This window comes from Lactuca virosa, chromosome 7, assembly GCF_052849685.1.
Source record: "Lactuca virosa cultivar CGN04683 chromosome 7, Lactuca_virosa_CGN04683_v6, whole genome shotgun sequence".
In the NCBI taxonomy this organism is placed as follows: domain Eukaryota; kingdom Viridiplantae; phylum Streptophyta; class Magnoliopsida; order Asterales; family Asteraceae; genus Lactuca; species Lactuca virosa.
Genome location: NC_136432.1, coordinates 94,391,041 through 94,416,868, shown reverse-complemented (window position 1 = coordinate 94,416,868; position 25,828 = coordinate 94,391,041). Strand labels below are relative to the sequence as shown.

At 35.7% G+C, this 25,828-nt stretch overlaps 1 protein-coding gene across 2 annotated transcripts; it reads left to right on the top strand.

Annotated features, from left to right (window-relative positions):
- Positions 1-6,024: 6,024 nt before the first annotated feature.
- On the top strand, positions 6,025-10,948 carry LOC145125758 (disease resistance protein RPV1-like). 2 transcript variants are annotated; one of them, XM_079061179.1, is made up of 7 exons: positions 6,025-6,673; positions 7,507-8,647; positions 8,742-8,792; positions 8,920-9,141; positions 9,251-9,979; positions 10,098-10,707; positions 10,791-10,948. In XM_079061179.1, exons 1-7 carry the CDS (start codon positions 6,186-6,188, stop codon positions 10,886-10,888), a joined length of 3,339 nt encoding a protein of 1,112 aa, XP_078917305.1. In that variant the 5' UTR covers positions 6,025-6,185; the 3' UTR covers positions 10,889-10,948. The 2 variants fall into 2 exon arrangements, with proteins under 2 accessions (XP_078917305.1, XP_078917306.1); XM_079061180.1 differs by lacking the exon at positions 10,791-10,948 and having other exon boundaries at positions 10,229-10,424.
- Positions 10,949-25,828: the final 14,880 nt, after the last annotated feature.

Genomic DNA, 25,828 nt, shown 5'->3' with positions numbered 1-25,828 from the left:
CTCTTCGTGCTACAAAGACCACGTTCTCACTAGGCCTGTAGAACAAATATCCAAAAGACTGCTTTGGGTAACCAATGAAAACACATTTCTCACTTCTAGCTGCTAGCTTGTCGTGAGTCTCTCGTCTTACGAAAGCTTCACAACCCCAGACTTTAATATGTGCTAACGAGGGAACTTTCCTTGTCCACATTTCGTGAGGTGTTTTGGCAACCTTCTTTGTAGGGACAAGATTGAGGATGTGGGCGGCTGTCTCTAAGGCATACCCCCAGAAGTGAATAGGAAGCGAAGCCCGACTCATCATAGAACGAACCATGTCTAACAAGGTTCGATTGCGCCTCTCAGCTACACCATTTAACTGTGGTGTCCTAGGAGGAGTCAATTGTGAGACTATCCCACATTCTTTCAGATAGTCGTTAAACTCGATACTAAGATACTCCCCGCCTCTATCGGATCTAAGTATCTTTATCTTTCTGCCCAATTGATTTTCGACTTCATGCTTAAACTCTTTGAACTTTTCAAAAGTTTCTGCTTATGCTTGATCAAGTAGATATATCCATATCTGCTATAATCGTCAGTGAAAGTCACATAGAATCGATTAGCATCTCTTGTAGTTGATCTGAAGGGCCCTCACACATCTGTGTGTATGAGATCCAACAGACCTTCACCTCTTTCACAAGACCCTGTGAATGGTGATTTTGTCATCTTTCCCAAAAGACAAGATTCACACATATCATCTGACTTTAGGTCAAATGATTCCAACACTCCATCCTTTTGGAGTTGGGCTATGCGTTTCTTGTTAATGTGTCCAAGACGACAATGCCACAAGCATGCCTTGTCTACACTATTAGACAAGTCAATATTAAGTACACTATTTCCTAGGCTATCAACACAAGTCACTGTTTCATACACACCATTACAAGGCAAAGCTTCAAACATAAAAACACTATTCTTATAAACAGAAATTGAACCATTCAAATCATTAAAAGAATATGTAAAACCTTGTCTGAACAATGCATGAAATGAAATAATGTTTCTCGTCATCTCAGACGAATAGCAACAATTTATTAAATCTAATCTAACATCATTACTAAGCAGAAGCTGATAAACTCCGATCTTGGTTACTGGTGAAGACTTTCTGTTTCCCATGATCAGGTTTATCCTTCCTCGCTCTATCTCCTCACTTTCCTTTAGACCCTGCAAATCAGAACAGATATGAAAACCACATCCTGTATCAAGGACCCATGAACGAGAAGATAATGAGTTATTAGCAGAAATAGTGTAAATACCTGCCGAAGATGGCTTCACTTTGCCATCCTTGATATCTTGCAGATATTGTGGGCAAGATCTCTTCCAATGCCCCTTTTGGTTGCAGTAAAAGCAAACTGCCTCTTTTGGATCAGAAACATGGGGAGTGGAACCATTGGGCTTAGCCTTTGGGCCATTACTAGATGACCCAGCTTGAGCCTTGCTCTTCCAGTTTTGCTTGGGAAGACCTTTCCTCTTTTTCCCCTTTCCCTGTCCAATAGCCAAAACAGGGGCACTCGTAGGTGTGGAAGGTATACTTTTACCCTTCATCCCTGCCTCAGCTGTCTGCAACAAGTTGTGCAATTAGGCCAAGGTCTGCTCAGTATTGTTCAAATGGTAAGTTAGAATAAACTGACCATAACATTCAGGAAGTGAGTTCAAGACCATGTCAATGGCCAATTCCTCATCAAAGTGAATATTAAGCTTGACCAAACGCTCTATGTAGCGTTGCATTCTTTGCACATGTGACACAACTGACTCCCCATCTTTCATCTTGCAAGCCATGAGTGACTTGACTACTTCGAACTTTTCTTGACGAGCTCGCTTATGGTACTTTTCCATAAGGTCCTTGTTCATCTCGAAAGGCCAGTAGTCCTCATAGTACCTCTGCAGTTCTGGGGACATAGTTGCCACCATGATGCATGCCACTTTGGTAGCATCATCGTAATGTTTCTTGTAGGCAGCAAGATCTTCAGGAGTAGCTTCATTCTCATCAAGCTCTTTGAGCTCCTTTTCAAGAACATATTATTTGTTCTCGAAACGAAGAGCCATCTTGATGTTGCGCATCCAATCGTTATAGTTTGAGCCATCCATAACGACTTTGGAGCAAATATTGAGCAAAGAGAAGTTTTGGTTGGAGGAGGACGAAGCAGAAGTGTTTCCAGGAGTAGACATCTGAAAAGAAAGAAAGTTTTAGTTAGATTTCAAGATACCTTAATAAAATAACCCAAAGATATAATATCAAGGTTAGGATCCAACTATGAAGATTCACAACTCAAAAATGGGATGCCGAGATCCAAGTGCAAATTTCATAAAGGTAGGTGAATGACGATTCACCAATTCCACCATTAGACGAAACAAACGAAGTGAAATTCCTAATTCTTTTGAGATACATTGAAACTATTCAATGGCATGTTTTAATCTCAGATTATGCTCTTCTATTTGTGACTGGGATGCCGAGGATCACAAACAAGATGTGAATAACCATGCAAATGTGCTTGGTAACCTCATTGTCTTTATCATTAACTATTGATGTGCTGGTAAACCACACACGCTCCATAAAAATGACAATTATGAGATACCCATTACTACTCTTTATTAGTGCCTTTTAGTGTGCTGGTTAACCACACACGCTCCACTAACGACCAATAAAGCATAATGTGCAATTTCATGGATTAGCATACTTTTCACATTTTTCCTAAAGTAACTAGAGTTGGGATTTTTGAAAATAATGTTCTAGTACTTTTAATATCATTATACTTTTAATGAGAAGTAGTTGTCCTATCAAATCCGTTCTGCTAACGACCCTCCACTAATCAAGGAAGCGGTGGGTGAGAGTGGACACCCATTCAACTACCATTTTATAGGCAGTTTCCTTATACCCCCCTTATAGATTAGCTTCGTGAATGAGGCATACTAGCGATTTGACTGACCATATTCTTATACATATAATATTAAACCTTTAATTATAATATATATATAAGGTGTGTTTTAAAACTTTTTAAAACTTCAAGGGTTTATATAAATTTCAAAATTTAAGCTATTAAATTCAAATTTAAATAAACCAATTAACTAGATTTAATATTTATCTATTAATTAACTATTAATCAAATTATTAAATCTTGTAAGGATTATCTAATTAAATTAATCAATTAATTTAATCCTAATCCTTATCCCTCTAATTTCGAAAAATAGGGTAAGGATAATTATCCAATTAATCTAATTAAGTAACAATTATCCAAAACAAGAAACCCTAAAACTTCTAAGCAAATTTCGAAATTTACAAGGGAGGAGGCTAGGGTTTTCAAAACCCTAACCCTAATTTCGATTAGGGTTCTTTGGAGGCTAGGGTTTTCGAAAAAACCCTTTGATCCAAAACCCTAGAAATCGAAAAATTGGCCTTTAGGGTTTAATAGCTATAAACCCTAATTTGCAATTCAATAATTGTAGCAATTCAATTTAAAACAACAATGGCTCTGATACCACTGATGGGTTTTTAGGTACAACAAATAAACTAGAAACAATTCCTAAGTTCACATGCAACCTACTTTGGATCTATGTTTTAACTATTGAACATACAACTTTGAATTGCAAAACAAGAACCCTAGAGGAGAGAGGCTAATTTCGAAATTAACAAACTAGGGTTTAGGGTTTACATACCTTTCAATTGTTATAGCAAACAATTGATATTCCCTTGATCTTGATCTTGATCTTCTTGGAAGCTTTAGCACCACAAGTGTAATGCCTCTAATGGAATCACACCCAAACTAGCAAGAAGGAAAGTAGAAGAGAGAGAGGAGAGGGAGTATGCAAAATCTCGGCCTTAGGGTTTCTTCAAAAGAAAGAGTGACCAAAAACATGAACCAGGAGGCTCCTTATATAGCTGAGGGATCTAGGGTTTAAGGGAAACCCTAGTTATCCTTTGCTTAGGGCCTAAGCAAACCCAAGGGCCTTATCCAAGCCCCTATGGACGAAATCATTAGGGTTTCCCCTAAAGATTTCGTCCACCCTCTTCCAAGGGGGTTCTAGAGCCTTCCACTCAACTATTAGATAATTGCAAACTAGTCCCTGCACCTTATAATTAATTCTTTTAACCCCAAAATCAATTCTGATTAATTTCTGGCTAACAATTAATTAAACATAATGATTTCTAATTAATATATTAATCCATTAACATATTAATAAATCATTTATATATATATATATATATATATATATATATATATATTAATTTATTAATCTTATAAATTAATATCTCTCCTTTCATAATTTCCTTGTCCAGTTGCTAGGTTGAGGGCAACCCAAAAGGACTGTGCTGCTATCAATTCAAGTACATACCAATTATAGTTATGGGCTTAGACACCTAATCCAACATTTAAGACCTAATAGGAATAACTTGAAGAATGAATTAAGTTTGATCATACTCACATTTTAATAATGTTGTTATTTTTTAAGAAATTTATTCATTTTTGTTGATATTCTTTTAGAATGTGTATAATTATATTAAGATGTATAACACTTTTAGTCTGTAAGAATATGTATGAATTTGTATTTAAGTTCGGATGTATAAGAATATATTAGAATATTGTTATTTTTCAACCTCGGATTCAAGAATTTTGTTATTCTTCAATAATATTCTAATAGAATAAAATTCTGAAAGAACATCATTCTAACAAAAAAAATATTCTGACAGAATAAAATCGGTTATGTTTACAAATTACCTTAGAATAAAAATTGAATTAATTAAAAAAATTCAGAATTTTAAAATTAGGAGAATTAATTATCCCTAAAATTCCGAAATTTCCTTTTATAATTGTAGTTAATTGTCCAAAATACCATTTTGCTAAAATTTGTGTGATTATATGGTACATGCTATCCCATTGTAATATCATACACCCTCAAATCATGTCCATTGATTAATTCCATCCGTTGGTCCAGATCTGTGCATTCTGACACACAATAGTTAGTGAAAACAAAATAACCTAAGCCTATATATATATATATATATATATATATATATATATATATATATATATATATATATATGGGTTAGTTCGGTGTTTGTGGGCGGTTTTATACGTTAAAACGGAACCAAACCGTTATTTTTCGTTTTTTGTAAAATTCAAATCTAAACCGTCGGTTATTTCTTTGGTTTCGGTATTTGGGTTTTGGTTATGTCAGTTTTTTGGTTTTCGATATGTTTTTGCTCATCCTATTTTAAAAGGTTGAAATTTGATATGGACTAAATCGGATGTATGTGGTTTCTGGGATGGTTAAATGACTCACCAAAACCATAGATTATAATAAATGTCCTCGAATGTTTATTTTGATGTTTTTATATGTTTATCCTCCCTAATAAATGAATATTTTTTTTGCCATTTGTGACACTCTCATTCAATTTGCCAAATGTCATTTTATGGTTATTTTAAAATAATTTATTTCGACGTATCATTTTATGTGTTTTTCTGTTTTATTAAATTCTGCATAATATTTTAATGTAATAATTATAATAAATGTATATTAATTTCATTAATGAACTTAGATTTTAATTTTAAAATTCCTAAAATTAAAGCTCATTAGTTTATTTTATTTATTTAAATTTAAAAGATAAAAACATTCCATTATAATAATTCGTTATTTTTCTTATTTTTTTATAAATTCAAAGTTTTCAAATATTTTAACTTTTATGTTTAATTTTTTTTAGTTAACCCATATTATACACGAGTCTTATAACTAGTTTGTAATAAAGAGATTGATTTGCTAAATCACATATCTAGGCAAAATAGTTAAATAATTCATGAATACATGTTAAATTTTAAAAGAATATGGAATTTCATTGATAATAGATTTTCAGAAGAAAGTTTTTATTTATTGGAAATTCTAAATACATGAATACCTTTTATTAAAATAAATTATTCAATATTTAAACACAATTTAAAATATTACAGTATAATTTTTAGAAAGAAACTTCAAACTCAACAAGAAAATCTTGAACAATGCCAAAACAACAACGGACAACCCAACACCTCTGTGATTCTCCGCCTCTCCCGAGACACACCGAACACCTCTTGTAATTCTCTGCCACTCCGGAGACCCGAGGTGTTGATTTTGATGCCTTTATATTCCCCATTGTTTAACAACCTCTCATCTTACTAATTTCAATGGCGTCTGCTTCATCTTTTGCTTCTCTGCTGAATCATACCAGCTGCCATGACGTTTTTTTAAGCTTTAGAGGTGAAGATACTCGTAATTCATTTACAGATCATCTCTATGCAGCTTTAAAGCGAGCAGGAGTTCGCACTTTTAGGGATAATGATAATATCGACAGAGGTGAAGATCTGAAGCCAGAAATCGAGAGAGCAATCAAAGAATCTAGGGCTTCTATAGTTGTATTGTCAGAGAAGTATGCGAATTCCAGATGGTGCCTTGACGAGCTGCTGTTGATCCTTAAGCAAAGGCGGAGCTTTAATCATTTTGTTTTACCGGTTTTTTACCATGTCGATCCCTCAGACGTGAGGAACCAAAGACAAAGTTTCACGATAAATGTAGAAGAAGGAGTAGAAGGGTCAAAATGGACAGAGTATAATGTCAATCAATGGAAGGCAGCCCTTACAGAGGTTGCTGATTTGACGGGCATGGTTGTTTCCGGGTATGCTTAATTTCTCTGTTCATGCTTATAGTTTAATCCTTTGGAAACTCTTTTTGATTAATTCAACTGAGACTGTTAAATATGATAAGGAATGGTAATTTGTGTCTCGCAGATGATTAAATTCATGTATGATTGTTGAAAAGATAAGTCATCGAATTTTCTTTGGCTCATATTGTTTTAAATTTATGCAAAGAGAGAAGGAGATGATTAGATGGTTAGCTGTGTGTGTATTCCATGGCATGTTTCGTAGTATTCTATGGCCTTTTCCATAGTAAACTAAGTTGTTGGTTTACTTTTGCACATACTTGATATGTGTTGCTCCTTGTTTCCTGACACATTTGGCATGATGACTAATTTTCTATATAATGAAGATACAAAGTTTACTCGATCGGATAAATAACTTTTCGGTTAGTGACATTATGCCGTTCTCCTCCTTACTTATGAATGGTTTACTACAAATCTTGTAATCTACAATATGCATATATTCATGTATCGCGTATGTATATATGATGTGAAATAGTGAGTGAGAAGTGAAGCTAAAACTAAACTGATTACATAGCAGGTATTCAGGTTTGACTTTGGCCTGTTGTCCAACCTGATTCATTCAATTAGGGTGTATCTAGTTGGCCTTCACATTATTAAAAGCTTAATTCAGTGCATATACACTTGCTATGTACACCTCGGTCTCATATTTTGATAATGGTTGCAGGAAGAATATTACATTTGCGAGAGTATTTGAATTCCATGCACTATAACTGAAGCAAGTAAAAATATTCAAGAAGATTAGATTCCATGCTCCGAATGTGCTCATTTTCTTTATTCGTTTGTTGCAGGTCTGAAACAAACTTTATCACAGAAATTGTTGGTACAATCAACTCTGAACTAGATTTCAAACTAGTTGGTACTCCAGCTCATCTAATTGGAATGGATTCTCGGACAAAATTTATCCACTCTTGGTTGGAAAGTGAGCAATTTGGTGATAATGTTCTAGCAATTTGTGGCATGGGAGGTAGTGGCAAGACGACACTGGCCCAATTCATTTATAACTCAAACAAGCAAAAATTTGAAAGCAGCAGTTACCTTGAAGAGATCGGAAAGCACTCTAAACAGTCTGCTGGTCTGCTTGGGCTTCAGAAACAACTTCTGAAAGACATTCTAGGGGGAAATAATGCAAATATCTCTAGTGTATCTGAGGGTACAAGGAAGGTTGAGGAAGCCTTACAATTGAAAAGGGTGCTTATCGTTCTTGATGACATTGATGAACATGAGGAATTAGGCGCTTTACTTGGAACAAGGGCTTTACACACACAAAGCAAGATCATAATAACAACCAGGCTTTTAGATATACGTGCATGGTTCGTATCCATATCTTGGAGGTGCGAGGTGCAAAAACCTGAATTGTTGAATGATCATGAATCATTAGAGCTTTTAAGTTGCCATGCATTTGGATCCAAAATTCCTATTGAAGATTTTAAAGAGCTCGCAGTTCAGTTAGCACAATATTGTGCTGGAAGCCCACTAGCTCTTAAAGTAATAGGTTCTTCTCTATTTGTTGATGTTGACCAGCCATGGAAAAAAGATAGCATGATAGAGGTTTGGAGAAGTACATTGAATTCACTGAATTTATTGAATGGAGATCTTGATTGTAAAATCCAAGGTATACTACAAAAGAGCTTTGACTCATTACCACATGCTAGTAACAAAGAGTTGTTTCTGCATATTGCTTTTTTCTTCGTTGGTGAATATGAGGGTTCTGTGGTAAAGATATTGGAGCATGAATGGCATGCAAAGGCTGGGATCAGGACCCTCATTAACAGATGCCTTCTTACCATCTCACCAAGGAAAAAACTGATGATGCATCAACTGCTTCAAGAGATGGCAAGAAACATAGTCCTTCAAGAGTCCAGAGATCCTGCAGCACGTAGTAGAGTCTCGCAATATGATGAATCTTATCGTTTGTTGAGAAAAGGAGAGGTAAGGTGCTTCTAATGTGAATCCTAAACTTACTTTCCCTTTCACAACCTCCTATGTTAACTTGCCTTCTCTCATTTCATGTCTTTCCTGTTAGGGTTCAAAAACAATCGAAGGTCTAGCACTTGACATGTTCACTGAATTTTATGTAAGCAAAAGACGTGAATGAGTGTGGTACTCTTGACATTTTTTCTGAGTTTATCTTTAATTTTCAGTGCATTGTATGTCATACATGAGGTATGTACTAATTAAATAACTTAATGCTAAATTTGCAGCCATCAACCTTAAAATCAGCTTCACTTGCAAAAATGGACAAACTGAAATTACTCAAGCTAGAGTCTGTGAAACTCAAGGGGTCCTACAAGAATTTTCCACAATTGAGATGGTTGTACTGGAGTCACTGTCAATTGAAAAAAATACCCTACGGCTTATTTGGCAGCAGCTTGGTGGCTATAGATATGAGTTACGGAAAATTAAAGTTTTTTGAACCACCTTTGGTACGAATTTGATGTCCTGTTTATCACTTGACCTTTTAGCTTCTCATTTGTAGAAAGTTTTTTTTTGTAAATGTACAATGATAAATTAAGCTTGTTATACTTGGAATAGGTTCTTAACTCGCTGAAGATCCTAAATCTTCATTGCTCACTCAGGCTTGTTAGTATCTGCCATCCTTCCCGACTTCCTAATCTTGAGACATTGATTCTCACGTTCTGTCTCTTTCTCAGTCTCACTCATGTTTGGGAAACAGTCAGAGGTCTTAAGAAGCTTTCTCTATTGGAATTTGGAAAATGTCGTCTTCCTGGGACGGTTGCACCGAATAAGAAGTATGGAAATCAACTGCAAAGGCTAAAAGCTTTATGTACTGGTGGAGGAACGCCACAACCGTTGTTGGTCCCTTTTCCAGAGTCGCTAAAGTTTCTGTTTCTCAATGACTGCTTTGGTTATAGCAGTAGCCCTTATGATCACATTAATTTTGGCAGTAACCCGGTAATGTTACTGACCAATTACACTAATCTTAAGATGCTTCGGGTGCTCCAATTGGATAGTTGTAGAGAAATAAAGTCGCTCCTATGTCTCCCAAGTACGCTAGAAGAGTTGTATACATCTTGGTGTTTTTCACTAGAGAAAATAACATTTGAATCAGCTCGGTTCAGATTGCGGAAATTTGAATATCTACATTGTAAAAGCTTGTTTGAAGTTCAAGGCTTTTTCAAATTGGTGCCGTTAGCAAAGCTTGATGAAGCAGATTTGGGACATATGAAATGGATCAAAGCATATGATGATACTAAGGTAGATCTCAGAGGTGGTGTCAGCAGATACGGTGGGCTTACACAGGTCTCTCTCTCTCTCTCTCTCTCTCATGCATGAATGAGTACACAAAAAACACATCCTTTTACCACCGGAAAACTGATTAATATATGAATAATTAGATATTTCTGCAATGTGTGACCAGGTGCTCTATGAATATGGTATACTGAGCACATATCTTCCAGGCATAAAGGATCAAAACATGCCAACGTTCAAGTATATGTCATCATCCATGTTCTTATCCTTTTGTGTGCCTTCTTGTCCTGAGAAATGCAGGATACGAGGATTAAACGTAACCGCCTCATACAGACGATCATACAGACAGTGGGACACATCTTACAAGGATGAAGATACATGGGTTTTGTTCACCAAAGTCAGCAATATAACCAAGGGCCTTACTTGGATGTATAACCCTTTGATCTATTGCGATCCGCAAGATGAAGAAAATGCTGTGTGGTTAAGCTATTGGCCCATTGGGAACATATTAGACGCAGGTGATGAAATCAATGTGTCCATCATTGTGGGGGATGCATTTATGGTAAGCAGGTGTGGTGCCAGCCTTGTATTCATAGATGATGGCGAAGTAGAGCTACAATACGACAAAAATTACAAGAAAGAGGAAGAAGTTATTGGAGGAGATCTATCTGAATTTGAGCTCACTACAGGAGCCTACTATCTCTGTCGCCGTGATTTCTTCAAGTCAACGACCCCTGATTGGTTAAAGGTGTTACTTGGTGATACCATTCCATGTACAGGTAAGTTCCTCTTAGATCGGAGGCTTTTCATGAAGATTAAGCTGCAATTAATAATGATACATCCTTATATCACACTGTCATAGACTTGCGTGGATGGAGAAAATCTAGTCAGAGAGACTACAAAACGTCATATATGGAGCGGTTAGCTTACAAAGACGACCCATATTCAAATTGGCTCTAAGTATGTACATTTAATCATTCTTTTTGGCATGAAATATCAATATTTATTTTTAAATCTAAATCAACGTATCTTTGTTGTTTGCACAATTCGATTTAAAAAATACATAAAGAAGATGAATACAACGGTATGTTGCGGGACTCTAATTAGAATACGTGCAAATGAGGTGTATGCAAACAAATACAAATGTTATTAAAAAAACTACACTATTTTTATATGAAAAAAACTGCACTATTTTTATATAAAAAAATCTGCACCTAACATCACAATTTTTATAAAAAAAAAAATTGTACTATTTTTATAAAACAAAACTGCACTATTTTTCTAAAAAAATTGCACTTAACAAGATTATTTTTATTAAAAAATACTGCATTATTAATAAAAAACTGCATTATTTTTATTAAAAAATTGTATTAGGAAATAACTTTTGGTTTTTCGAAAAAAAAATCAACACCATAATGCGATCAAGAGAAGAGGCCAAAACCAAAAAATTTGACACTATAATGTGATGCACACGAGAGGCCGAATCAATTCAATCAGACAATATTTTTTTTATTTTGGTAATTCTCGCTTACTGTTTGTCGATAAAAAAGAAATAAAAAAATAACTTTTGGTGTTCCGGTCTGATCCAGGTTAAATCCTTTAATTCGGGTATTGTCCGCTCCAAACCTGAAACCCGATTATTGATAAAAACCAAATCCGAAAACCGGCACACTAATATGATAATCCGGTTCGGTCCAAATCCGGTCCCGGTTTTTTTCCGGTCCGGCCCGGTCCAGTCCCACGATTCGTATGCTCATCCCTAAATCGTTGTAGTGTGAGATCTTCAGTTAAAAGTCTGTTTAATTCTAGTTGCATGTAATAGTATTTACGAGGTAGTTAGTTAGTGTAACGCCCGCAGATTCGGGCTAGTCAATTTAAAGATAATAAACGTTAAAAATGACTTTTTGATAGAAGATTATTTAGAATAAATAATCTTAACCAAATTATAGTATATGTCACAAGGATTCCGTACATATAAAGAACGCTGAAATCCGACTTCTAACGAAGAAGTTATGACCCGTCGAAGTTTTACGACAAAACCGACACGACTCCGCGTAACGTAAAAAGTGAATTTTTGATAAATTACTTTTTAGCCTTAGCGATCTACATGAAAGTCGTAGTATATGCTAAACCGAGAGCGTACAAAAAAGAACGTCCAAATCTGACTTCATTTGAGGAAGTTATGATTTTTCTAAGATTTAGCATAGCAGTGCACAGCCCGGAAATCGAATTTTAGATCGATCGATTTTTAGCCAACACAACCTAAATGAGAATTGTATATCTCATTAATAGGAGCTCAACGATATAAAAACAGTCGAAAACGAACGTCGGATGAAAAAGTTATGAATTTTTAACGGATTTTAACTGTCTAAGTTTGTTAAAATATAATTTTAAAAATAAATTCAAAATTAGCCGACAGAGTCTAAACAAAAGTTGTAGATCCCATCGATACCTACGTTTGAATATAAAGAACGTAAAAAACGAAGTTTGTATGCAAAAGTTACGGATTTTAGAGATAATTAGTTTTTGGAGTAACCAACGAGCAACACGTGGCGCGATCTGAGCCACTGCTTCCTCACCAACGCTTGGCACCAGATTATGACACCTGACCACGAACGGCCAACGTTCAGCAAGGGAACACCCACGTTCGAACCAGACTTAGCCTATAAATAGAGGCGTAAATCACCCCAAAAACTCACACATTTTCCATTCTTTCTCTCTAAAACACCCCTCTTAGCCCATCCCATTCCCTAGCACTTCCTGAGTGCTAGAGGAGAGTGCCGGAGCACCAGAAGGCTCCGAGAAGAAGAGATTTTGGTTCGGAAGTTCTGCCCCCGCAAAGCCTGGTTCCTAGCCAAACCTCTTAGTAAGTGAGTTATGCTTACCCTACTTTAAGTATAGCTTATGTTTAAGTTCAATATCGTTATTATGAACTTATAAACTATATATATATATATATATATATATATATATATATATATATATATATAAAGTGTTATAATATCTTTTAACTACTCGCGGTACGGGGAATCTGGTTTGAAGGACCGCACAAGGTTATTGGATTTTAGAAGTGCTATAATGCCAAAATGGTCTTGTCCTCCAGTGTTTCATGTTTGGCCCTGTCTGTACATAGTGGTTGAAAAGTATTGTTTAACACTTATAAAACAATATCACTCGTAAATAGTCGCGATAAATATTAGAGTAAAATCTAGCGGTAATGATACTAGGTTTCGCTGAAGGAAAATAGAATTGTTAGAAGCGAAGCGCTACCCAAGTTGGAATCATCACTTTAACAACTGAGTGCATAGTTACTTTCATCTTACACATAGATATGACGTATTTAATATAAATTGCGTGCTATGTGTGCATATTATTTGTGTTCCTGATATCTATGCTAGATGAACGATTTATACATGTTTACGTGATTTAAACTATATACGTATTTTTATACTTGTAAATATATATTGGGTAGCGACGGGTGATGAGAGATAGGTGATGATAGAAAGGTGATGATAACTAGGTGATGATGATAGGTGATGATAAATATGTGATGTGAGATGAGAGGAGATGTCATAACCTTGAGAAGCGATGTGGCGATGTAATCATCTACCAGAGTATAGATGGCGACCACAGACTATTCTAGACAGTCATGTGGAAACACCAGCAGGCTCATAACCTATATGTGATGAATTACAAGTTCAAACGATGTTGTAACTACGTATTCATGTGATGATACTCTAACCCTTACTGTGAACTACGAGTTCAGGCGATGTTGTAACTATGTATTCATATGACGATACTCTAACCCTTACTGGACACTTATTGAGAGAGTAATCCCCGAATCAGTATTGTCTATGCGGTGTAGGCAATTATCCTTAGGAAAAGGCCTTAGGAACAAACATATAAGGAAATGCGATGTAAGGAGATGAGAGGTAAATACGATGTGGGAGATGACCCTTAGGATAAATTTTTTTTTTTTTTTTAAAGAGGACCCTTAGGATAAATCTTTAGGGAAGATTAAATGAAGAAAATAGAGAGGAGTAATCGAGTTAATTGTTTGACATGAATTATGTGAAGAAACAAATTAACTATATTACTGTGGGTTGAAAACCCTATGTACTCACCAGGTTTCCCAACTTGACCCACTCAGTTTATTTGTATCACAGGTGTCGATACGAAGCTACATTACACTGAGAGATTAAAGGAGATGTAAATCACTAATGTAAATGAATGTAAGGTTTGTTTATGCTTATGTTTCTGTATTGACGATGACATCCCAAAGTTTTAATATAAACAAAATACATTTCTTCGGAAATGCTTTGATAATATATTTATCATGTTTTCTGGGAACAAATACCGCAATATTATTCTTTAAAATGAATACTCAGATTTTCAAATAAGCATAAATAACATTTTTAAAATAACCGTGAATTTGGGGAGGTCACAGTTAGCACTGATAGGAGTTTCTTTCCGGTAGAATAACATGGTGGGGTGGGAGCCATAGTGAGCAACGAAGAGTGTTGGCATGTGTTGGTGTAGGGCACATCATTAGAATTGTCAGTGAGAAGTGACTTGGCTACTTCGAGATGGAACTTGGAGCAAACAATGATCGGTGTGGACAATAGTAGTAGGGCCTATACTATCGAAGGCACATGATCCACGCCCGAGTAAAGAGAAGGTATGGGGAATCCAAGGAGTTGAGTGTAGTAATGTTTTCATACTTATATGTTTATTATTAAGTTGTGGTAATCTTAAGGTTTCCCCTTTCGATTACGGGTTAGTGTCTACGAGAAATGGTGCTTCGGGATTTCCTATTGGGTTGTGTGCCGGTGAGACAATAAAGATGATTACGACAGTTATTGTTGGATTAGGTGTCTAAGCCCATAACTATAATTGGTATATACTTGAATTAATATTAGCACAGTTCTTTTGGGTTGCCCTCAAACCTAGCAATTGAACAATATGACTTTTAGAGAGAGATGTTAATTGATTTATTATTAGATTAATAAATTGAAATAAATAGTTTATGAATATATTATGAGAATAATATATTAATTAGAAATAGTAATGTTTAATTAATAATTAGTCAGAAATTTATTGGAATAAATTTTGGGATTAATATAATCATTTAAAAATGCAGGGTCTACAGTACAATTGTTCAATAGTTGAATGAAATGCTCCAGAACCTTCTTGGTATAGCTATAGACGGTTTAGAGGGAATATTCTAGGGTTCTAGAATATCCCACATGGATAATAGGGAAGTATATAATTACCAAATTCGAATTAACATTATTCAAACTAGGGTTATCTAAGGTTTCCTTGTACCACTATATAAAAGAGCCTAAGGATCCCATTTTCGTCCCACTCTCTTCTGTCCAAGGCTTGGATGAAATTCTTCTCCCCTCTCCTCTCTCTTAAGTTATCTTCTTGCTAATTTGGGTGTGATTCCATTAGAGGCACGACTTTTGTGGTGCTAAGCTTTCAAGAGATCTTCAAAGGGAATTTCTAGTTGTTTGCTACAACAACTAAAAGGTATGTAATCCTAAAACCTTCTTTAAGTAATTTTGAAAAATGCCTAGGGTTTCTTTTGATATTATTAGTTATAGTTTCAATAGAAAAAACATAGATCTTATTTTAGGTTGCATGCACACTTAAGAGTTTTGAGTTTGTTTGTTATACCTAAAACTCATCAATGGTATAAGAGCGTTTGGTTTGTTTTCTGTTGAATAGGTAGAATAGAATAATAGATCAAATTAGGGTTTATAGAAATTAAACCCTAAAAGGTCATAATTTCGACTAGGGCTAGGGTTTTGAAACCCTACCCTTCCTCCCCAAGTAATTTCGAAAATGGTAGGTTGTTAGGGTTTCCATATTTTAGATAATTATTAGTTTAATTTGATTAAAAGGGATAATTATAAAATTTGGATAAATCCTATACCCTAATTTTCGATATGCAATATGTTAAACCATACAGAGAAAATAAACCATAAGACTTAAGTTTCAAAAGACATAACGATGCAAGTTCTTAACCCATACACAAATTACAACTTTAAACACGTAAAATAATACTTATGTTTGAAAAGGCCTAATTACCCAAAGAACCATGTAACTACTTAGCAGAATTTCCAGCCCCCTTTCCATTTCCTTGTTTCTTACCCTTTGTTCTAACTTGACCAATGCCTCCCTGCCCTTTACATTTTTTGGAATTGTGCCCATTGTTATGACACTTTTTACGTGTAACAGTTACAAATTTCCTGCTCAATTTTCTTACTTGGTTGTTGGGCTTTATCAACACCTATCTTTCTCCCTTTTTAGGCCTCCCAACCTATATATATGCATATATTTTTGTTAATAATGCAAGTTCATATAGAAAGTATTTATTTAGCGTAGTTGAAACCAGAACCTGTGTGGTGTTTTAGTAGAGTTAAAGTGAATGTACTATTATGTTTTAGCCACATTGAACGACCATTTATTAGATCAATTTTGTTCAAACACATGGCTCTCCATGTTGGCAACCTATAGCAACGATAGACCCAACCTTCAACATCTGGGACATTCTCTCTATTTTAAATTTTGTCCCAAAGAGCACACATAACATGTTTACATGGAAAACATGTAATCTCCGAGCTCCTACAAGTGCAAGTTCTATCATTTAAGTTTACCACAAATTGATCGTGCCATGTACTTGACACTTGATACTTTCCTTATCAATTATACTTACCTATATATTGAGATGCCTCAGACTTAATTTTCTCAAAAAATTGATTTGTTGTAGGAGTTATTATCTCTTGATACTTATCTCTTTCTTTTTGCACAACATATAATCTCTTCATAAGATACCCTCTGATGTACTCTAAGCAGGTGATGATAGGTTTATCCTTACCTTCATCTATCTTAGAGTTGAATACATCACAAAGATTATTCAACACAAAGTGTTCCCTACCTATGTAAAACATATAATGATAATAATTTATATTACAAATATTACAAAGAGAACAATTATGTAGTAACATACCGCTGAAATGAGATTTAGACCAAGTAGTTGTTGGAATATGACACAACCAAGCACGGGCTTTATTATTCATTTTCTTCAAATCCTACATTGTACCGTCAAAGTGATTTAGCGTTGGTTCTCTTCCACACTCCCATACATGGTCCCCCAAGTCTTTTCCTTTCCACTGGATCTTCATATTTTCCTAAATATACCTCCAACAATACCTATGCTTTGCATTGGGGAATACCTTTGCAATTGCAGGTATTATCCCTTAAACAAATCCAAACCCACAACATTTTATAGAATTATATGAAGCTAAACTAACATGACAGTTAATGAGGCGAGACATACCTTTTGCCTATCGGAAATGAAGGTAAAATTGGAATTATCTCCCAGATCCAAGTCTTTTCCTTACAGGTCCAAGAACTACTTGTTTCTGCCTCTACCACTACATATGCTACATGTTAGATTCCATTGTTTGAGTCAAGGCCCATAGCAGTTAACACTTTCCCAAGATAACGACCCTATCCACTCCAAGGAAATTCCTTCACCCATATTTAAATCCCATCTTCAATGCACCCAAAATAATATATATTTTTCTAAACATTCTTATGGTATTAGAGTCCCTTAACCCAGATTTAAATCTCAGCTTCAATGCAGCCAAAATAATATATATTTTTCTAAACGTTCTTGTGGTACTAGACAAATTTGTTTTGGATACATATCTATTCTTCTTGTTGTGCTAGAATTAGTGTTTTGTAGTTACAAGAAATAATCCATAAGAAGCCCATATTGTATTTGGTAGTCCCCACTAATGATACATTCAAACATTATCTTTGCCCTAACAACCTTTTGCTTTGTCATTTCAAGCTCTAGTTTCTTGCACAACGCCTCGTGTAAATCTTTGATTGGAATTTTAGGGTTACCTTGAATTTGTTGTATAATTGTGTTTAATAAGAATTTTGTCACACCCCCAAACCGGAACAACAGAAACGTTCGGGAGCGGAGGACGTCATGCTCAGTATCATAACCATAGTGAAGAAAGTAAACACAACCATCATAAATATAATTTAAAAGGTTACATCGTTGCAAAAATACATGTTTCCAAATAAATTACATATGATGTCAAAATAGTTCAAAAGAAATCTGCGCCTTAGCGTCTTGCCTTCAAAAAATCTTGTGGTTACCTGTATTACTGAATACCTGAGAATACAAGTTGTTTTTGAAAGAGTATCAACATTAAAGCTGGTGAGTTCATAAACAATTTATGCATAAAAAAATGGATGTTGTTCCTTAAAGTTTGTTACAAGTTTGTTTCCAGAAAATCCAATATTTTCTAAAGGTTTGTTGTAGTCTTAACTGAACCAAGACTTAGTATATGTAAGTAAATCGTCATACTTATGTGTGGTTTTATATTTAAATAAAACTCCTTAAATCCCCGTGAACTGTGTGTTTTGTTAATTTCCCCATGTGAGTTGTTATAGCCATGCTAAAAACTCGAAGACCTTGTACTCGACGTTCTTCAGGCGTCGGAATGTTATGACATTTGTCACCCCAGACCTGCCGGTCTAGCTGTTGCAAGCAGCTTAGGTGCGGGTTTGTCAGACCCAATATAGATCTATACACAACTATCACGCTCTCTCTCCAAGAGATTCGGATTATAACTACATGACTTTTCTGTGGTACTTAAGAGTACCCCGAAGGTGAATGTCTCATAAATTTATTCATTAACAAGTTCACGTAGTTTGTAATGAAATACTCGTTTTGTAAATCGATTGTATTATTGTTTCTTTGATAAACGAAGTGTTCAAACTATACCTATTATAGTTTATCAGTAGTGTGTTATGATTTGATGAAACCTTGATATGTAAGACTTTGTATTTCAATAAAAATGACATTGAAAATACTAAGTGCAAATCTTACACACCTTGCTCAGCATGTTACAAGGTATGAATAACCCTTAAACTTGTTTTGTCAGTTCTACCCTTAACTATCGTTGTTTTAGAGTACTTATAGAAAAATCATCGTAAGTCGAAAACTGAATGCGTAAACTCTGAGAGTTTGGAAAACGAGTCTACTGTATTCATAAATTTTCCTATAATTTTTGGTGGTCTCAAACCAATGTGAAAATGTTCATCTTGACAACCTGGTCCGACTTTGTTGTTGTAGTGATAGGCCGTTTTGTAAAAATCACCATAAATTGTATAAAAATCGTATCGAGATGTGCAAGTAGTCATTTTAAAGGTATAAACCTGAACTATTTTCATATTAAACAGTTTTGAAAAATATTAAGTTTAAGTTGGGTAAAACAATTCGTGAACAGGTCACAACTTTTCTGTTGTAAGCTGTCAAGTTAAGTTTCAAATATGTTTTGGTGTTTTAACTTGTATTCCCCCCCTAAAAACTAAATAAAACTGCAAAATGTAGGGGTATGAACTCACCTTGAGTGATTTCTCGAAGAGTGGAAGGTCGAAGACGAGGAGTATCAAGTCAAGAACACCTGATGAACACGTGAAGGGTTGGATGATCCTTAGAACGATTTTTGGTGTTAAAATGTGGGTAGATGATTCAAGGATGTTATGAAAACATGGAATAACACTTGAGTTTAGATGAAATACTTACCAAAAAGTGAAGTAGTAGCTCAAGAAAACTTCCAAAAAGTGGCTGGAAGTAGAGAGAAAAAGAGCTTATCTTGATGGTTTGAGAAGTATATAAGTGTTTGAAAGTGATCAAAGTAAGCCAAGAAATCCTCCAGGGATTTCTTTATATAGATGTTGCTGGAGCAATTTGCAAAGTTGAAAGGATGTTTGCCTTGGTTTGTGTGATGTGGATAGGTTTGGACTAATGAGGAGATGACACATGGCGACAAGTGGGCACACTTGACCCACTTGTGGTGTCGAATACTCTTCTTAATGTAAAATAATGATTTATAATTAATAAATCCTTGATAAATGAATAAAATATGAGTTTAGGGAGTTTAAAATGGTAAAAATATGAATTTGGTGAAAAATCCCCGTTAAAAACGTCAAAAACGGGCTTAACAGACGAAAGTTGTCGAAAACCGGACAATAGGAGCGAACCTGCGAGGGTTCGGTTCCTATAGCTGAGGACCGAGAGGGGGAAGAAGGGAACCAAAGGAAGGGCTCGGGCCCGAAGGGAGGAGAGAAGGCGAGGCTCGGATCCGAAGGATGGGTCTCAGGTCCGAAAGTGAGAGGGAACCGAAATGGACCGAGGGCTCGGTTCATTTCGGGTGCAAGAGGTTTCGGTTCTGACTGGCTTCGGTTCGGTTCTGAAGGGGACCTTCGGTCCTGAGCAGTTTGGTCATCAGAAGCTTCGGTCCTTAAGAAGGGTTTCAGTCCTTAAGAAGGGTTTCGGTCCTTAAGGGTTGTTTTTCAAGCTAACTTCCCGTTTTGAGTGATTTTTGGCCAAGTTAAGGGTCGGGATGACCCGGATGACTATAAAAAGTTGAGAGAGATTTTGAGAGAGATTTGGGAGAGATTTAATTTTAGCCATTATTATTGTATAATCTCGTAATGCAAGGTTCGTGAATGCCGTTATGCTTCGTTTATGATTGTTTTAAGTCCCCAAAAGGGTTCATAATCGTGTTTTGATGCATTTAACTCCCTTTTTAGGGTTTTACATTGCTAAACACATAAAATATCCGAGACACTTGAATTCTTGACATACCAATGCACATTTTTATAGAATAACTCTTAACATACAAGTACTAGTTAAGTTTGACCGGTTTGACTTGTTGACTTTGACTTTGACTTGTTGACTTTGACTTTGACTTGAATTTGACGGTTGTCACAAATTTGGCAGTGCAAGATTTAACTACCCTAGTTGGCAAACATTTATGTTCATCTTGTATTGTTTTCACCATCCAATCTTGATTTTCATTGGCCCTTAAGATCTGCACTGCCAAGGACACATTACATTTTTGTTAATTACAGTTTTACCCTTGCGATTTACTTTACTTCTAGTTGATGGCCCACCACATTCACCTGATTCAGCAGATTGACCTACAACACCTTTACATTTCACCCTCATCATGATTTCGACATTTTTTGCAAGGGAAAGGGCCCTCCTAGTTTGTGTAAACTCATGAATTTTGTAACATCTACCTTTTTAGGTTTAACCCACCCTAAATGGTTTTAGATCAACCTCCCCATGTGAGCATGAAGTTGACCTACTCAACTATTTAAGCATTCTCTTCCTTTCATCTTCATAAAATCTTGCAAAACTGATAATCATCACTACCAATAACTTCCAAACTCTTTAAGCATTCTCTTCCTTTCATCTTCACTATGTTTAGAATAAAGTTATTTTTACTAAAAAACTAATAATATGAATACTTTTTATTGAAATAAATTAGGGAAGTTGAGTAATCTAACCCATATAAATGTCTTTTTTTGATAAACTAACTAATATTATTTTTTTTATTGTAATAATGACTACTAAATCCGAAACAGTGCATTTCGGAAGTACCTCTGGGATACCAAAGTGGCATTTCAGAATGACATTTTGAAGTGTACTTTTTTGTGTATTAATCTTTTTGTTTTTAAATAGATATTTTTTGTGCATTCCAGAGAGTATGTGTTTTTTAATGAGCAATTAAAGCTTGGTCATTTCTTGTGGTGAAATTAAAGCTTGTGACTTCATTTTTGTGTTTTCATATGGTATATGAAAAATAACTTTTGTATTATAAAAAAGAAAAAGCAAAAGTAATAATTACATAAACTTAAATATTTTTTAACTAGTACTAAAATGTTCAAATGGAACCTTACTTTTTCTTCATACCATATACAATTTCCGCAATTTACTTGTGAAATGAGATGGCCTAGGTTTTGGTTGATCCCTTTATACTCAAAGATTTCCCAGTGAGCAAAATCTCTACGAACCAACATAAGAACACTCCATAATCCCCTTTACCGCTAGACTATTATGGTATGTCCACGCCATTTTACAATAGTGATTTTAAAAGTCTCAAGGGTTTACATCACTGGGTTTGGTACCCTGATAGTTGATACCCACTAAGAGTTTGTGGAGACGGGCACATATAGGTATAAACTGTAACACCAAGTTCCAGGTATAATTGCTCTTGTTTTTTTTTTGGCATTTAAGACTTAAAAATATGAGGTTTTTGGTAGCCACAACGTGCCTTCACCCGATGCAAACACGCCTTTCATTTAGGCACCACGACATGGCATGGTATTGGCCACGAAGTGGTGGTGGCCAGCATGCAAATCCCTAATTTTTTGGGCTTTAAGCCCTATTTAAGGGTTGCGATGACTAGGGTTTTTGCTCACCCTCAACCTCCATCACCTCCCTTTCGACCTAAGCAAGCCTTAGCCTCTATTTTTGAGTTCTTGATGCTTTTTGGTGATTTTTGGTGATATTGAAGGAGAAGAAGGTGTCCTTTGAGCAAAGATCCATCAAACAAGTTCCCCCACCACCTTATTGCACATATTTTGGACCATTATAAGTCCTCAAGTTCAAATCTTTATGGGTTATTCTTCTAGATCTAGGCTTTTATGAACTCTTCTCCATGTTTGGGATAGTTTGAGTGGATGGATTCCATAAACTTGGCAACTTTATGGATTCTTGAGGTCCCTTTACGGTCTAATGATCCAGATCTAAGGTTTGGTTGAGTTATGGTTCCATGCATGAGGTTTTGACCTCATTTTCATCATTTTGACCTAACTAAAGTTCAATACATGCATTGGACATGCATGTCCATCGAGAAAGGGTTTTTATTAAGCTTATGGATGTTAGGAAGCCTTCTGGAATAGATGAGTGGGTGGCTTAATGGATTAAGGGCTTAATCCATTAAGTTGTTCCAAAGCAATTCCCACTACATGGCGATATGCTTACCACGTCATGATGATTAAGTTTATTGTGACTGTTTTGTCCAGAGACTGCCACTTCGTAGCATATGCTTGGCCACGATGTGGTCGCCACCTGAGTTGACTTTGACTGTTGACCTTTGACTTTTGACCAAGTTGACTTTTGGTCAACTTGAGGTTTTGGAGCTATAGATTGAGGATTGACATCTGTTTGTTGTATAGGTGACTCGTAGTACTAGTTTTGTGTTCGTGAGAGTTGTATTGCTTATTTGCTAGTCTACGAGGTGAGTTTTCTCACTATACTTTGTGCTACAGTATGTCTGCTCGCGTGTAGGATGTTGTTATGTTGTAATGATCTGTGTATCCTTGTGTCTAAGATGTTTTTATGCTCTGTTGGGTAGATAGATTTGTTATGATTACTTGTGTTTGCTTGTTATTGTTATGTGCATATGTCGACATGTTGTGTTTGGGTTGAGGCGGTCCTGTTGTGTGTAGTAGGCCAAGATACCTGGACGATCTAGGTGTACTGTAGGCCTTGTGAGGTGGTGCAGTCAGACTGAAGGCGCGGGGAGAGTGGTCCAGGTGTACTCTAGGCCTTGGCGGTCCAGTTAGACTAAAGACTCGTGTGTGCATGCTTGTATATGTTTTGTTGTGTGAAGTATTTTGGGGAACTCACTATATTATAACTTACAATTGTGGATTTAAATGTTTCAGGTACTTCAGAGGATAAGTAGAAGGAAAATGCGTGATTACATCATCCAATAGTTTTCATGTTTGGAGAGATACTCTGACTTTATTACTCTAATTTGATATGGTTGTAAAACAAGGTTTTTAGTGACTTGTGTTTGATGGAAATACAGTTTTTATCACTTTTAAAAATAAAAAATTTCGATGCATAATAGCCTAAAATAGTAATTAAACTAATTTTGGGTTGGTCATAATACTAAATTAGCTAAAAATTGAAAATATAATTATGATTTACTTTGTATTTTAGAAGCATTCTTCGTGTTCTCGAGTAACTATTTTACACCACTAATCGTATAAATAAACAACTAAAATCGTAGGAATGAAAAGCTTACCCATAAAACCATCAAATCATCGGAATCATACGCCATATCTTCTTTGCTTCTTTACTCCAAAATGTAAAAATATTTCAGATTAAAATCCGAAATAGTTGTTTTATATTTTTTCCTTGGGAACATGTCGAAATAGGTATTATGGATCGTGTTGAATGGGTCGGGCTGGATCCATATAGTATGAAGCGGATTCTGGAGTAGCCCATTTCGAAAAAGAAATATTAAAAAAATAAACTGGTTATTTGTTTAAAAAGTCAACAAAAAGAAGATTAGATTGCTTAATTATTATGAGGACATTTGAAATATTAGATTTTTGAGTAAATTACACGATTTGTCCTTCGTAGGAGTGCTAAAATGCAACTTTAATCCATATTTTTAAAAATTAACTCGGACCATCCCTCATAGTTTACTTTGTTGCACGTTTCATCCCTAACATCATTAGCCGTTTGATTTTCCGTTTAAGTGCCCCACATACCAGGGGTATTTCAGTCTTTTAAAATGAAAAATAAATAAACTAAATAAAAAGATTAATGAAAACCTAGACCTAACCCTCTTCAATCTCTCATCTCTTCTCTAGCCTCCTACATCCGCCGACACCACCGATCCCCTCCTTCTCTTCTCTATTTCGTCTGCAGCCCACTATCGGAGCGTTCATCCACATACTTTTCGTCCAATGGCCACGGGAAACCAGAGAGACGACCATAGGAGGCATGACCACCAACGCAATCCACTTTGGCTTATGTTCCACCATCGACATCGCTTTGTAGCCACAACCGACAACATATTTGTCTACGTGGAGCCCCGATCTTCTATCTCTGTCTCTAATAGATCCTCGGTGTAGAAAAACTGATCGGATATCCCTTTTTCGAGTTTTCCGGCGAAGAAAGAGGGTGATGACTATTTTCTGGTGATGACAGGGGTGCCGGGATGGAAGAGATATGGGGTACCTGGAGTCTTTAAGGAATAATTTTTGAAGGACTATAATTCAGGGTTTCTATCGCCGTCATTCACCGGAATTTGGCTTAACACGGGATGTTGACGACCAGATTGAAGAAGAATCGCAAGAAGCATGGGGACGTGAGCTCTGGACGTGGTGGTATCAGAAATCAACGAAAGCATCCTAGAGGTCATGGTAATGCCAAGTATTGCACCACCATCGAATCCTCTTCGACAAGCAGTATTCGGGTTACTTTGGTATGGTTGGTATGCGGTATTTCCATAAGCTCAGAAACAATTTCTATCACCTTATCGTGAATGTGTACAAGATCTGGTCGATAGTGCCACAAGACGCGAAGGAGAAGGCTGAGACTGCAGGGTTCCAATCGTCGATGTTACTCAATTTGGCTACTTCAAGATTTAATTTTGTGTTTGATTTAAACCCAGATTTTTGCAGTTTTAAACCTTTGATTGATTTAAATTTGTGATTGATCTAAACCCTCGGTGTTTGAAGTAATCTATGATTCACAGTTTTTGCAGGTCTTATTCTTGATGTTTGATAATTGTATTATTTTGGGTTGATTTTTTTTTCCGTCGGAGGTGTATGTGTAGGCTGAGACTGGAGGGTTTGGGGGTGGGGAAGGGGTGAGAGGTGAGAGGTGTGAGGTGTGGGCATAGGTTCAACTATACTTTACATTAATATAAGTATCAGGGAAAAAGTAAAAAAGATAAAAATATGTCAACAAGGTAAAATCGTCATTTACTATGGGTTGATGGCAAAAAAATAAACGTTGTTAATATTAGGGACGAAAGGTGCAAATTTAAAATTAACAAGGACGGTCCGAGTTAAAAATTGAAAACAGAGACTAAACGTGTATTTTAACACTTACACCAGGGACGATTCGTGTAATTTACTCTAGATTTTTTTGGTAAAGTTCAAACTTCAAGAAAAAGAAAATCTTAAACAATGACTAATTAATTTTTAATGTACTTGAAACAAAGGCGTGGAAAAGGTAATGTGGCAAAACAACAACCCAACTTCACCTAA